At 47.3% G+C, this 16,066-nt stretch overlaps 1 protein-coding gene across 7 annotated transcripts in view; it reads right to left on the bottom strand.

The window, feature by feature from the left end:
• Positions 1 to 16,066, bottom strand: part of LOC115933071 (titin) — a 143,507-nt gene that overhangs the window by 119,332 nt on the left and 8,109 nt on the right. For all 7 annotated transcript variants that reach the window (XM_063699494.1, XM_063699492.1, XM_063699493.1 and 4 more), the window contains exons 2-4: positions 8,289 to 8,453; positions 6,395 to 6,520; positions 1,646 to 1,783 (exon numbers count right to left, since the gene is read on the bottom strand). In XM_063699494.1, the coding sequence (XP_063555564.1) occupies positions 1,646 to 1,783; positions 6,395 to 6,520; positions 8,289 to 8,453 (429 nt within the window). The remainder of the gene's footprint in view (positions 1 to 1,645; positions 1,784 to 6,394; positions 6,521 to 8,288; positions 8,454 to 16,066) is intronic.

The raw sequence follows: 16,066 nt of genomic DNA, 5'->3' as shown, positions 1-16,066 counted from the left end.
AACCTCCACCATCAGCTGTTCTGTAATGAAGAATTTAAATTTTTTTTTTTTCTTTTTTTGAAATGAGGTCTTGCTCTGTTGCCCAGGCTGAAGTGTGGTGGTAAGATCACAGCTTCCTGTGCCTTGAACTTTGGGGCTCAAGCAGTCCTCCCACCTCTGCCTCCCAAGCAGCTATACTACAGGTGTGCACCACCATGCCCAGCTGAAGAATTTAAATTTAATTCAAGCCATAATCTGGCAACTGACTAAACAACTTTGGGAAGACTTACTACTCTTTTTGGGGTCTCAATTTCCTATCTCCACCACAATTCAATCGGATAAAATAAGAAGTACAAAATAGGTTTCCCCACCCACAGCTTGGCCCATAGATGGCTGCTTGTTATTGCTGTTGTTTTAGGCATACTTTTTGTTTTTAAAAAAATTAGATTAGATCCCAACATTTAAAATTTGATTTCCAGCTTTTTATTTTTATTTATTTTTTTTTCTTGACAGAGTCTTGCTTTGTCACCCAGACTGGAATGCAGTGGCATGATCTCAGCTCACTGCAATCTCTGCTTCTCGGGTTCAAGCGATTTCGGCTCACTGCAATCTCTGCTTCCCGGGTTCAAGTGATTCTCCTGCCTCAACCTCCTAAGTAGCTGGGACTGCGGTCACCCCGCCTAGCTAATTTTTTTGAATTTTTAGTAGAGACAAGGTTTTACCATATTGGCCAGTCTAGTCTCAAAGTCCTAAACCTCAGGTGATCTGCCAACCTCAGTCTCCCAAAGTGTTGGAATTACAGGCGTGAGCCACCACACCCGGTCTCTGGCATAACTTAAAAATCAGAAAATCTTCTGGGCGCAGTGGCTCACGCCTGTCATCCCAGCACTTTGGGAGGCCGAGGCAGGAGGATCACGAGGTCAGGAGATCAAGACCATCCTGGCCAACATGGTAAAACCTCATCTCTACTAAAGTACAAAAAACTAGCCAGGCATGGTGGCGCATGCCTGTGGTCTCAGCTACTCGGGAGGCTGAGGCAGGTGAATCGCTTGAACATAGGAGGTAGAAGTTACAGTGAGCCTAGATCGTGCCACTGCACTCCAGCCTAGTGACAGAGCGAGACTCCGCCTCAACAACAGCAAAAAAAAAAAAAAAAAAAGAAAGTGCACACTCCCCAAAATTCCTAGGAGCAGCACATGGCAGCCAATGTAAACAACTTCCCCAGCCAGAGCAGCAACTGATGGGACAAAGGTAACGTGAGGACAAGCCTAGGGTCCCCCAGGGGAACAGTCACTCTGCAAACACCGTTCCCGGCTCGGCTCCATCCCAGCCTGGCAAAATTTGGAGCCGCCTCTCTTGCTGTTTCCTGCTGATGGGGCCAGCCTGGCATCGGCCCACAGCTCCTGCCCTTGGAGGTCCCATGGGAGCCCCTTGGAGCAACACAGACAAATCAGGCCCTGGGGAAAGGAGGTGCTAGAAAAAAGGCTGAGGCTGACTTAGTGAGGATTTGGTGGGGTAGGAAAGTCACCAAGGGAGAAGCTAGGTGCATGTGGTACCCATCCCCTGGTTCCCATGGCAACGCAGGACTTCTACACAAGCCAGAGGGAGCCAGCATCTCTCCCTCTGGGTCCACTGAAGGAAGATGAGGAAGGAGACTGCCACTTACCTCTTTTAAGGCTGTCATAATTTTGGATCTCAGGATGGCTAGGGCACACACTAGGGCTACCAGCCAGAAAGTGAGCATGATCCCTGAAGACTGAACTCCCTTCCTCCTCTCCAGCTGAATTAAAAAGGTAGCAAGCAGCTGAGGAGAGAAGCACAAGACAGGAGTTGTTGGGTTTTTTCTGAGACAGAGTTTCACTCTTGTTGCCCAGGATGGAGCACAGCGGCGCAATCTCAGCTCACTTGCAACCTCTGCCTCCCAGCTTCAAATGATTCTCCTGCCTCAGCTTCCCAAGTAGCTGGGACTACAGGTGCCCGCCACCATGCCTAGCTAATTTTTGTATTTTTAGTAAAGACGGGGTTTCACCACGTTGGCCAGGCTGGTTTCAAACTCCTGACCTCAGGTGATCCCCTTGCCTTGGCCTCCCAAGGTGCTGGGATTACAGGTGTGAGCCACTGCTCCCAGCCACACTATTTCTTAATGGACCACGTAATAAATATTTTGGACTTCATGGGCCATAGACTACATCAAAACTACTCCGCTTTGCCACTGCAGTGTGAAAGTGGCCATAGACAAGATGTAAATGAATGGACATGCCTTCATGCCAATAAAACTTTATTTAAAAGAACAGGCAGAGTACCCAGTACAGAAAACAAAACCCACTTGCCCTGATGCTCAACGTTCCCGGGGTCAGCCTCTGCCCCATCGCCCCTGCTCTCCGCCTCGGCCATCTCTGCTCCAGCCACACACAACTCTCAAGTTTTCCCTGTGACCCCCAGGACTTTACATGTGCTTTTCTCCCCAGCTGGGCCTCTGCCCTCAGCCCCTTCAGCTTTTTAACAACTTGCTCATTCTCAGGCTTCAGCTGCACCATCCCTCCCTCAGAGAAGCCTGGCTATGCCCCAGACCAAACCAAGCTCCCCTACCTTCACCCTCACACAGCACTCTGCAGACGTTTAAACACTTTGTGCCTTTTGAGGAATCATTTGTATAACGTCTGTTTGCACAGCTAGACTATATGGTTGTGTCTCCAATGCTTGATACAGAGTAGGGATAAAAAAAAAATCAGCCGGGCGCAGTGGCTCATGCCTGTAATGCCAGCACTTTGGGAGGCCAAGGCGGGCAGGTCAGGAGTTTGAGACCAGCCTGGCCGACATGGTGAAACCCTATCTCTACTAAAAATACAAAAATTAGCCAGGCGTAGTGGCGTGCGCCTTTAGTCACAGCTAGCTGGGAAGCTGAGGCAGGAGAATCACTTGAACCTGGGAGGCGGAGGCTACATTGAGCTGAGATCACGCCACAGCATTCCAGCCTGGGCGACAGAGTGAGACGCCATCTCAAAGAAAAAAAAAAAAAAAAAACATGTGCTGGCTGCATCCTGTCCCATATTCCCAGTGCCTGCATATCCTGGTTCCCTGGGATATAGTCAGAATGTTTCTGACGCCATTCACAGCTGAGCTGGTCCTCCATTCCATCCCAGAAATCTCAGGTGGATAAAGAGAGGCTGAGGATCTCATAGGCCAGTTCACCTCTTGGCCAGCCCAGCTCAGAGTCCCCTGAGGAGTCAAAAGCCCCAACCCTCAGACTATCACCCCCGTTTCCCCCAGGGTGACAGAGGCATAAATGAACGATCATAAGACCAGGAACGGCCAGGCACAGTGGCTCACGCCTGTAATACCAGCACTTTGGGAGGCCGAGGCACGTGGATCACCTGAGGTCAGGAGTTTGAGACCAGCCTGGCCAACATGGTGAAACCCCGTCTCTACTAAAAATACAAAAATTAGCCAGGTGTGGTGGCGCGTGCCTGTAATCCCAGTTATTGGGGAAGCTGAGGCAGGAGAATCACTTGAACCCGGGAGGCAGAGGTTGCAGTGAGCCAAGATCACGCCATTGAGCCTGGGAAAAAAGAGCGAAACTCTGCCTCAAAGGAAAAAAAAAAAAAGACCAGGAACAAGGAATGTTAAGGGAGGATGACCTACTCAAGTCAAAAACAGCTGACCACCTATGGTGGCTCATGCCTGTAATCCCACCACTTTAGGAGGCCAAGGCAGGGGGATCACCTGGGCTCGGGAGTTTAAGACTAGCCTGGGCAACATGGAAAGACCCTGTCTCTATTATAGTGAAATTGAGGGGAAAAAAAAAAAAATCCACTCTAATACCCCACTGCCAGAACGCAGAGCCCAAGACCCGAATTCAGGACAAAGCAAAGCCCTTTACTCTCTCATTCCCTCCATGCATTTATGGAACGCTTACTGCATGCCAGGCACAGGGCCAGGCTCTGAGGACACAAAGGGGAATCAAACCCAGCAGGAGAGCCAGGCATAAAGCAGGTGCCAGGCTACACGCTGGGGCCTAGACTGGAAGCTGGCCCTACCACTTACTGACCAGGTGACCTTGGGCCAGTCCTTCTTCTCTCTGTACCACAGTTTGCTTATCTTATTTACAACGTAAAAGGGTTAATAAGTAAAGGGATTAGGACAGTTCTTGGCAGAGAGTGGACAGCACATATGTGTGCTATATAGAACCATGGTCTGGGCAGGGCATGGTGGCTCACACCTATAATCCTAGCACTTTAGGAGGCCCAGGCAGGAGGATCACTTGAGACAAGGAGTTTGAGGCCAGCCTGGGCAACATAGGGAGACCCTGTCTCTACAAAAATAACAAACTGGCCGGGGGTGGTGGCTCATGCCTGTAATCCCAGCACTTTGGGGGGCCTAGGTGGGTGGATCACCTGAGGTCCGGAGTTCGAGACCAGCCTGGCCAACATGGTGAAATCCCATCTCTACTAAAAATACAAAATCAGCCGGGCGTGGTGGCGCATGCCTGTAATCCCAGCTTCTCGGGAGGCTGAGGCAGGAGAATCGCTTGAATCCAGGAGGCGGAGGTTGCGGCAACTCAAGATCACGCCATTACATTTCAGCCTGGGCAACAAAGCGAAACTCCATCTCGGGGGGGGGGGAAATAAATAAATAAATAAATAAATAAATAAATAAATAAATAATAAATTTAGATGGGCATGTTGGTGCATGTCTACACTCCCAGCTACTTGGGAGGCTGAGGCAGAAGGATCATTTGAGCCCAGGAGTTCAAGCCTGCAGTGAGCTGTGATCTCACGCCAGTGAAGTCCAGCCTGGGCAACAGAGTATGACTCTGACTCTAAAATTTAAAAAATGAAAAATTAATTTAGAAAAATAAAGATTCATGGTCCTTGGCAACCTGGCTCCGCGTTGTCTTTCCTGACCCCTCTGTCACATCCACTCTATCCCCCCAACCTTCACACCGTGTTCCTTCACCGAACACCTCGTCCTCCCTGCCTGCATCCTCCCCTTAACCTTCCACCCCTCCCTGGACACACTGTTCACCCTGCTCAGAATGTCCTGCCTTAAACTTGTTCTCTCCTTTTTTTTTTTTTTTCTTTTTTGAGATGAGGTCTCGCTCTGTCCCCCAGACTGGAGCACAGTGGTGCGATCTCGGCTTACTGCAGCCTCCACTTCCCGGGTTCAAGCAATTCTCCTGCCTCAGCCTCTTGAGTAGCTAGGACTACAGGCGTGTGCCACCACGCCGGCTAATTTTTTTATTTTTAGTAGAGACGGGGTTTTGCCATGTTGGCTACGCTGGTCTCAAATTCCCGACCTCAAGTGATTCTCCCGCCTCAGCCTCCCAAAGTGCTGGGATTACAGGCATGAGCCACGATGCCCAGCCTCCCTCCTCTTTTTACAATACTCAAGGGCTACACTCTCCGAGAACTCTCTGATCAGGGCTCAGAAGCTGCAGCTTGCAGGGGCTAAAAGCATGGCATCTGGGGTCCCACCCCTGACTCAGCTGCACATTAGTGGTGTGATCTTGAGCAGGACACTTAACCTCTCTGTGCCTTGTTTCCTCACCTGTAAGATGGGAACAAAGCAGGACCCATCTCACAGGGTTGTTGTGAAAATTCAATGAATTTCAAGACACGTGAAACACCAAGAATACTGCCAGGTACATACATAGTAAGTGCTCAATACACATCAGCTGTAATTAATAAAGTTGTTTCCTTGTCTCTGTCACTCACTAAGTTGTGTATCCCCCGGGACAGAGCAGTTTCCTATTTAGCTTAGCAACCCACCCCCTATGCCAGATAGTGAAAACTCAAGGCCATTAGACCCCAGGCAGTTAGTATATAAGTGACCAAAGTAGCCAATGCAAGAGCAAAGTCTGGCAAACGCAACAAAAGGGGGCATCTGCCACTCAGAATCAGTGGCAGGGAAGACAATAGGGCATGGCGGGGACTGTGGCAAACTGGACAACACATGCCCCATCCAAAGACTGCAGCTGGGGCTGGGAACAGTGGCTCATGCTTATAATGCCAGTGCTCTGGAAGGATCACTTGAGGCCAGGAGTTTAAGACCAGCCTAGACAACACAGTGAGATCCCATTTCTACAGAAAATTTTAAAATTAGCCAAAAATAAGCTGGGCGTGGTGACACACACCTGTAGTCCCAACTACTCAGAAGTCTGAGGTAGGAGGATTGCTTGAGGCCAGAAGTTTGAGGCTGCAGTGAACTATGATGGTACCACAGCACTCCAGCCTGGATGAAAGCGAGATCTCATCTCTTAAAAAAAAAAAAAAAAAAAAAAAAAAGGCTACATTTATATCCCAGCTCCAGCTGATCATTGCCTTAAAAAACTAGGATTCTAGTCTTACGGGTTATTACTTTTGGTCTCCACTGAGCCCAGCAGATGGCCCAGGGGTCACAGCCAGCTCCTACTTACCATGGTGATGCCCAAGAGAGTTGGGCTGACCAGAAACACTGGGGCCAGGAATATGCCCCGACTTCTTTCCCAGAAAGAGTAGAAGAGGCCTGCCCAGCACACGATCCACAGCAAAAACCCCAAGGCCTGGAAGAGAAGCACATACATATCCTACAACAGACAGCCCTGGAACCTCCCCCAGGGCCTGCACAAACAGCTCAGCCCCAGGGATAGGGGAACCAGCCAGCCTTCAAATGATCAGCCACAGTCCTAGGACATGGCACATATCCTCTGGAATAAGGACAAGTCCTCGGTAGGGTGAGCTGGCATCCAGGCCGGCACGTGATGCTCTGTAACCAGCTTGCTACGCCCCACTACCTCCAACAGGACTGTTTGTCTGGTCACCATGCTCCCCAGTGCCTGAACGCTCAAGAGCTCAGCTCACAGCTCATCTCTAGCTGCAACTCCAGCGCACTGCACAAGAAAGCCCTCCACGACAACCATTCATTCAACCAGTATTTACTGAGGGCCCTCTACAGGTGGGATATGTTTCAAGGTGCATCCATTCTCAAATGATTCAGAAAAAATAAATTATAGCATGCATACAGAGAGAGAGAGAACAAAAGCTCATGATAAAACAAATGTAGCAAAAGATTAAAAAATCAGTGAATACGGGCCAGATTCATGCCTGTAATACCAGCACTTTGGGAGGCCGAGGCAGGAGGATCACTGGAAGCCAGGAGTTTAAAAACAGCCTGGGCAACAAGGCGAGACCCTGTCTCTACAAAAAATTGTTTTAAATTAGCCAGGCATGGTGGTGTATGCCTGCAGTCCCAGCTACCAGCTACTCAAAAAGCTGAGGCAGGAGGATGGCTTGAGCCAGGAGTTCAAGGTTGCAGTATGCTGTGATCATACCACTGCACTCCAGCCTGGGCAAAAGAGCAAGACCTTGTGTCAAAAAAAAAAAAAACAAAAAACAGGAAACAGTGACTATGAGTGATGGATAGAGAAAATCAGGCAGCAGTTCCTGGTATCATTATCGCAACTTTTTTTTTTTTTTTTTTTTTGAGAAGGAGTCTCGCTGTTGCACAGGCTAGAGTGCAGTGGCACGATCTCAGTTCGCTGCAACCTCTGCCTCCTGGGTTCAAGGGATCCTCCCACCTCAGCCTCCCAAGTAGCTAAGATTACAGGCACATGCCACCACACCCAGCTCATTTTTGTATTTTTAGTAGAGACAGGTTCACCATGTTGGTCAGGCTGGTCTCAAACTCCTGACCTGCCCGCCTTGGCCTCCCAAAGTGCTGGGATTACAGGCGTGAAACACCACACCTGGCCCATTATTGCAATTTTCCTGTAGCTTTAAATTATTTCAAAATAAAAGCCAACTTAAAAAAAAAATTAGGGGCCAGGCATGGTGGTTCACACTGAGCATCCCAGTACTTTGGGAGACCAAGGCAGGAGGACTGCTTGAGGCCAGGTGTTCAAGACCAGCCTGGGCAACACAGCAAGTCCCCCCTCTCTACAAAAAATAAATTAAAAATTGGCCAGAAAAAATCTATATAAATATATTTAATTAAATACAAAGGAGATCGCCTCAGTAAGAGGGGAAGAGCTGATAATCTCCCAGTAATGCCTTGAGAACAAGCCTATCATTCCTATTGCATAAACAGGGAAACTGAGGCTTGGGGAGGTTAAAAAATTTGCTCGAGGCCAAATACTAAGCGGCAGAGCAAAGATTTGTACCCATGCTTGTCTCCAGAGATCCAGTTTTCACCTCCCACATTATTCTTCTGCCTTCTAGAAGAAGGAACTTAGGGTCAACTAAGTAGAAGACAAATGTCAGTTATCACCAACCACCACTCCCCATCCAGGTGCACCTTCCCACCCCCCACAACGAAACCCCCCGGTGACTTACAGTTTTGGTTTTGTTGAGAGGTGTCATCTGAATGTAGCCTCCGTCATGTCGGGAGAGATAGAGGAAGTAGAAGGGGAAACAGGCCCAGAGGTAAAAACAAGGCACCCACACGAGGAAGCACTTGGTGAAGTCCGGGTTGCTGGTATTCCACGTGACATTCCAGTCCTGCGAACACAAACACAGGCGAGGGGTCAGCAGGACACACCCCAGAGGACAGGAGCTCACCTGGAGCATGAAACCAGCTGCCACGGGGTTTGAAGAAACAGACAAGGCTCCTATATATCCAAGGACCTCTCAGGATGAACACGCAAACTCAAAAGATCAGTAGCCAGAAAGACTGAGAAATGAGGAATAAGGGATAAAGGTACGTGGTGTCTTCTGCACGCCCACCTGAGCAACAGAGACCCTGTCTCGAAATAAATAAATAAAAATAAAGCTCTCTTAACAGGAGCATACAGGTCAGGTGCAGTGGCTCATGCCTGTAATCCCAGCACTTTGGGAGGCCAAGTGGGCAGACCACTTTAGGCCGGGAGTTCGAGACCAGCCTAGGCAAGATAGTGAGATGCTGCCTCTATGAAAAACACAAAAAGTGGCTGAGCATGGAGCGTGCCTGTATTCCCAGCCACTCAGGAGGCTGAAGTGGGAGGACTGCCTGAGCCTGGAAGGCAGAAGTTGCAACGAGCTGAGATCATGCCACTGTACTACACCCTGGGCAACAGAGCAAGACCCTATCTCACTCACACACACACACACACACACACACACACACACACACCAGTGCATACACACAAAAAACCCACCACCAACAAAAAGGTATGTAGCATCTCATCTCACATTAACAGTCCCCAGAACCTGTGGCATGTCCCACTGTAGTATGAAAGATGGAGAGAGCCATTTAAAGGAACCCTGAAGGATATTCCCTTATAACCAAAGAACCCTGTGTCATCTAGATCACTCTGACCTTGTGAACTGAGGACTTTCTAACCATCTTCATTCATCATCATCACCTTCCCCACTATGACCATCACCACCACCAATATCACTGCCAACACCATCACCGCCATCACCATCACCACCACCACCATCACCATCACCACCATCATCATCACCATCGCCACCATCACCACCACCACCACCACCACCACGGATAACAACCAAACTTCAGTTCTGTGTGCCAGGCTTTATTCTAAGTACCTCATGTGTATTATCTCCTTTCATTCTGTAATTATTTTTATCATCTCCTTTTTCAGATGTGAAACTCAGGCACAGAAGGGTTAAATACTGTGTCCAGTATCACACAGCTGGTAAGCTCTGGAGCTGAATTCAAACTCAGGCAATGTTGTTCAAGTCTGCATTTTGCCACTGAGCTGTCCAGCCTTGGAAACAAATTTTGTTTCAATTACTTTTACTTAAAAAAAAAAGCCTGTATTTTGTTAAAGAGCCATGCCAAATAGACAAATTCATAGATACATACATAAATAGATCAGACGTACCTGCCCAAGAATAAACCTCCACCATCAGCTGTTCTGTAATGAAGAATTTAAATTTTTTTTTTTTCTTTTTTTGAAATGAGGTCTTGCTCTGTTGCCCAGGCTGAAGTGTGGTGGTAAGATCACAGCTTCCTGTGCCTTGAACTTTGGGGCTCAAGCAGTCCTCCCACCTCTGCCTCCCAAGCAGCTATACTACAGGTGTGCACCACCATGCCCAACTGAAGAATTTAAATTTAATTCAAGCCATAATCTGGCAACTGACTAAACAACTTTGGGAAGACTTACTACCCTTTTTGGGGTCTCAATTTCCTACCTCCACCACAATTCAATCGGATAAAATAAGAAGTACAAAATAGGTTTCCCCACCCACAGTTTGGCCCATAGATGGCTGCTTGTTATTGCTGTTGTTTTAGGCATACTTTTTGTTTTTAAAAAAATTAGATTAGATCCCAACATTTAAAATTTGATTTCCGGCTTTTTATTTTTATTTATTTATTTTTCTTGACAGAGTCTTGCTTTGTCACCCAGACTGGAATGCAGTGGCATGATCTCAGCTCACTGCAATCTCTGCTTCTCGGGTTCAAGCGATCTCAGCTCACTGCACTCTCTGCTTCCCGGGTTCAAGTGATTTTCCTGCCTCAGCCTCCTAAGTAGCTGGGACTGCGGTCACCCCGCCTGGCTAATTTTTTTGAATTTTTAGTAGAGACAAGGTTTTACCATATTGGCCAGTCTAGTCTCAAAGTCCTAAACCTCAGGTGATCTGCCAACCTCAGTCTCCCAAAGTGCTGGAATTACAGGCGTGAGCCACCACGCCCGGTCTCTGGCATAATTTTAAAAATCAGAAAATCTTCTGGGCGCAGTGGCTCACGCCTGTCATCCCAGCACTTTGGGAGGCCGAGGCAGGAGGATCACGAGGTCAGGAGATCAAGACCATCCTGGCCAACATGGTAAAACCTCATCTCTACTAAAGTACAAAAAACCAGCCAGGCATGGTGGCGCATGCCTGTAGTCTCAGCTACTTGGGAGGCTGAGGCAGGTGAATCGCTTGAACCCGGGAGGCAGAGGTTGCAGTGAGCCAATATCATGCCACTGCACTCCAGCCTGGCAACAGAGCAATACTGTGTCTCAAAAAAAAAAAAAAAAAAATCAGAAAATCTGGTGGTGCTGGGCCCCATTCCTGTTACATGACCATCGGTAGGAGCTGGGAGGGGCCAGTCTTTAGATTAGGCCCAGTTGTCCATTTGGCTGCGGTCCCCAAAAAGCCCACTTCTCCCACAGCCTTCCCATCCTACCGGCCTATGCACCCTCCAAATAGCTCTGATTCCAACAGCCCTCCCACGATCACCTGAGACCCCCATGGAATGTCAAGGAACCCAGACCCTTACAGCTCCACACAGCTTTAAAGCCATATCCAAAAAAAAAAAAAAGTTAAAAATGAGAAATGAGGGAAATAAGATCACTTCACTTAAAAAAAAAGTGTCAATCTGATCAAAATATACATGTTCCAATAATTAAAGAGATCTAGTTATTAGGATGGGTGCGGTGGCTCATGTCTGTAATCCCAGCACTTTGGGAGGCCTAGGCAGGCAGTCAGGAGTCTGAGACAAGCCCGGCCAACATGGCAAGACCCCCCCATAAAAACATAATTTTTATATTTTACTAAAAACATAAAAATTAGCCGGGCAGGGTAGTGCACGTCCGTAATCCCAGCTACTAGGGAGGCTCAGGCAGGAGAATCACCTGAACCCGGGAGGCAAAGGTTGCAGTGAGCTGAGATTGCACCACTGCACTCCAGCCTGGGCAACACAGTCTCCATCTCAAAAAAAAAAAAAAAAAAAAAGTAAACCTTACAAGGCCAACACATACAAAGAGATTTAGCTAGGAAACATCAAGACACAAACCCTAAAAAGGACAAAGTTCACGTCTTTTTGGCCTGGCACATTTGGAACACAGCCTTGTAAAGAAGAAGTTGATCGTGGAGAAGGCATGACATCTCAAAGACTGATTATTTTAATTAATTTCATACTACTGTTAATTCCTCAGGTGATGGCTGAAAAAAGGATTAAACTGTTGGTGGTCATTATATACAGAACAGCTTCTGAGCAGTTGCCAGTAAAAGCTCATTCCAAAGGAATGTGCCCTGCTAGAAAGAAAACAATACCAAGACTTGACATATGCAGTTATGTATACAAGAGACATAGTTCCAATGTTAAACATTTAATTGACCTGATCCTAGCCCCAAATTATTCCTTGCCAGGACTATTGCAATTGCTTCCTAAGTCTTCACTGCCTCCAGCCTCTCCTTGTCCTACTGAGTCGTCCCCGCTACAGCCAGTGCTCCCCACCACAGTCAGTGTTCCCCACCACAGCCAGTCCTCCCCATCATAGCCACAGAATTATCTATGTACACATCCATATGTATACCCATGGATATATTTATCACCCAACCATGAACCCATCCATCCATCCACCCACCCACTCACCAATTCATCCATCCACCTACCCATCCACCAATTCATCCATCCACCCTACCCACCTACCAATTCATTCACCCATCCATCCATCCACCCACCCACCAGTTCATCCATCCATCCACCCACCCACCAATTCACCCATCCACCCTACCCACCTACCAATTCATTCACCCATCAATCCATCCATCCACCCACCTACCAATTCATCCACCCATCCACCAACCCACCAGTTCATTCATCCATCCACCTACCCATCCACCAATTCATCCATCCACCCTACCCACCTACCAATTCATTCACCCATCAATCCATCTACCCACCCAACAGTTCATCCATCCATCCACCAACCAATCCATCCACCTGTCTATGTATCCATCTACCCAACCAACTATCCATCCATGCATCCACCCATGTCTCCCTCTCTTTGTAATTATTTTTAATAGGTAATATATTTGTGTGCTAAAACTCTTTCAAATTACTCAAAAAGGTATACAGCGAAAAACATGTCTTTCTCCCCAAATTAACAGCCCCCCACCATTCCTACCCTACAGGCAAGCTACCATTGCTAACATCTTACATTCTTCCAGATATATTCCAAATACGACCTATTTTGTTGCCGCAAAAGGCACTACGATACTCCATTCTATACCTTGCTTTTTTTTACTTAGCTAATATTAAAAACTGGACTTTTTTTTTTTTTTTTTTTTTTTTTTGAGACAAGGTCTCACTCTGTTGCCCAGGCTGGAATGCAGTGGTGCAATCACAGCTCACTGCAGCCTCAACCTCTCAGGCTCCAGCAATCCTCCCACCTCAGCCTCCTGAGCAGCTAGGACCACAGGAACATACCACCATGCCCAGCTAATTTTGTATTTTTAGTAGAAATGCGGTTTTGCCATGTTGCTCAGGCTGGTCTCAAAGTCCTGAGCTCAAGTGATCCACTCGCCTTGGCCACCCAAAATGCTGGCATCACAGGTGTGAACCACCACACACAGCCTTTGGAAACTGATCTTTATCACTAACATAGATGTGTTTTATTCTTCATATTTCTTTTGAACAAAGAGGTAAAAGGGACAAGTCTTCTCATTCCATTCCCTATGCCCCTCCCCTCAGTTCCTCTCTCTAGAGGCAATGATCATGGGTTGCTTATGTCTTCTTTCAGAAAATATTTTATACAAAAATAACTAAATATATATCTTCTGTTATCAAATGGAAGGAAGCATAGATTACATAGTACTATGTACTATTACATAGATTACATCTGTACTTTGCTTTTTTCTCTTAATCACAGATTTTAAAGATCATCCCGCAGTATACATGAACAGTTTCCTCACTCTTTGTTACGGCTGCTTTGTATTCTATTGTAGGGATGAACTTGACTTCCATCGGTCTCCTGGGGACTTGGCATTGGTGTTGCTCTTACAAACAATGCAGCATTGAATAAACAGCTTGGTAGGAGCCTTATTTCACACTCAAGCAAGAGTGTTGATAAGATCACTTTCTCTGCCAGGTGTGGTGGCTCCCATCTGTAACTCCAGCATTTTGGGAGGCCCAGGTGGGAGGATGCCATGAGCCCAGGAGTTTGAAACCACCCTGGGCAACATAATGAGACTCTGTCTCACATATATATAAACTTTCAAAAAAGGAACCTGCCAGGTCAAAGGGTGCCTACAGTAACATTTAGACAGACACTGCCCTCCAAATGGGGAACATCAATTCATACTCCAGCTGGTAAGGTACAAAGGCAATTACTTCACAAAGCACAGCAGATAACAAGTTTCTGACCTCTGCCAGTCTGAGGTGAAAAATATCTCTCTGTAGTTTAAGTTCCTTTTCTCTTTATCATGAGTAAAACTGAGGGTCTTTCCATATGGATTTAAAAGCAATCACGCTTTCCTGCTCAGAGGAAGATTCATAGACTTAGATATTTGCATTAATAAATAGGGCAGATCTAATGGCCTTCTCTCTTCTGCTGGGAAACAACTTCCCATGGCTCCCTATTGGCTTTTAAGAACCAACCCTGGCTGGGCGCCGTGGCTCACGCTTGTAATCCCAGCACTTTGGGAGGCTGAGGCGGGTGGATCACGAGGTCAGCAGATCAAGACCACAGTGAAACCCCGTCTCTACTAAAAATACAAAAAATTAGCCAGGCGTGGTGGCGGGCGCCTGTAGTCCCAGCTACTTGGAGAGGCTGGGGCAGGAGAATGGCGTGCACCCGGGAGGCAGAGCTTACAGTGAGCCGAGATCGCGCCACTGCACTCCAGCCTGGGCGACAAAGCGAGACTCCATCTCAAAAAAATAAAAAATAAAAAAAAATAACCAACCCTTGCAGTGATCCATGAGGCCTTCCTTCTACATTCAAGTCCCATCTACTTCTCCTACAATTTCTCCCACCGTGTTCCCCAGATGTGCCAACTCAGGCATTTACTTAAAGAAGTATTTACCAAGCTTGTTGTCAGATAATGTTCTAGACACTGTTGCAGGCACTGGAGATTCTGAAAGGCTGTGGTTCCCGCCTTCAAGGCATTCCCCAACTGCTGGTCAAATAAATGGTTTCTTCAGTCACCTCTTGCTAGATCCTCTCTCTGCAATGTCTTTCTGTCCTAACAAACGCCCATTCATCCTTCAAAATCCAACTCAGGCACCTCATTTAAAAAGCTTCCTCCACACTCCCCAAACAACCTGCCCCCAACCTGTGCAATGATCTTCTTACTTGTCCACCGTCAATTTCCTCCTTTGTTTTGGTTTTGTTACTGTTGTTTTGGTTATTAAGTAATAATCTGGCTAGACACAGTAGTTTGCACTTATAACCTCGGCATTTTGGGAGGCCAAGGCAGGAGGATCACTTGAGCCCAGGAGTTCAAGACCAGCCTGGGAAACATAATGACACCCTCTTTTTTAATACAATAATTTAAAATTATTTTGAAAAAATTTAACAATTAAACAACAATCCATCCAGGTAGAGACTAGCTATGACCACTCACTTCCTAATTGAGCAGATGTAGATTCAAATTCAGGCCTTAACCCCATGTGAACTTGGGCAACTCAATTTCTCCAAGCTTCACTCTCCTGATAAGTAAAAAGAGTCAGAAAAGCTGGACACGGTGGCTCACGTCTGTAATCCCGGCACTTTGGGAGGCCGACACGGGTGGATCGCTTGAGCCCAGGAGTTCAAAACCAGCCTGGACAACATGGCGAAACCCGTCTCTACTAAAAACACAAAAATTAGCCAGGCATGGTGAACTCGCCTATAATCCCAGCTACTCAGTGGGCTGAAGCAGGAGATCACCTGAGCCTTGGAAGGTAGACACTGCAGTGAGATATAATCACACCATTGCACTCCAACCTGGGCAACGGAGTGAGAACCTGCTTCAAAAAAAAGGAAGGCCAGGCGCGGTGGCTCACGCCTGTAATCCCAGCACTTTGGGAGGCCGAGGAAGGCGGATCACGAGGTCAAGAGATCGAGGCCATGCTGGCCAACATACTGGAAACCCCGTTTCTATCAAAAACACAAAAATGAGCTGGATGTGGTGGCGTGCCCCTGTAGTCCCAGCTACTGGGGAGGCTGAGGCAGGAGAATTGCTTGAACCCAGGAGGCAGAGGTTGCAGTGAGCCAAGATCGTGCCACTGCACTCCAGCCTGGCAACAGAGCAAGACTCCGCCTCAAATAAATAAATAAATAAAATTGGAAATCACAGTCATTCCTACAATTAAAATCAAGCCAAACCAGCACAGTGGTGAGCTATATCTAACCCCTAGCTTGGAACTCATACCTCAAACACTCAAATTCTAATGTTGATTGAGCCCCCACTGTGTG

This window comes from Gorilla gorilla, chromosome 18 (genome assembly GCF_029281585.2).
Source record: "Gorilla gorilla gorilla isolate KB3781 chromosome 18, NHGRI_mGorGor1-v2.1_pri, whole genome shotgun sequence".
In the NCBI taxonomy this organism is placed as follows: Eukaryota; Metazoa; Chordata; class Mammalia; order Primates; family Hominidae; genus Gorilla; species Gorilla gorilla.
This window is presented reverse-complemented; position numbering and strand designations above follow the sequence as displayed.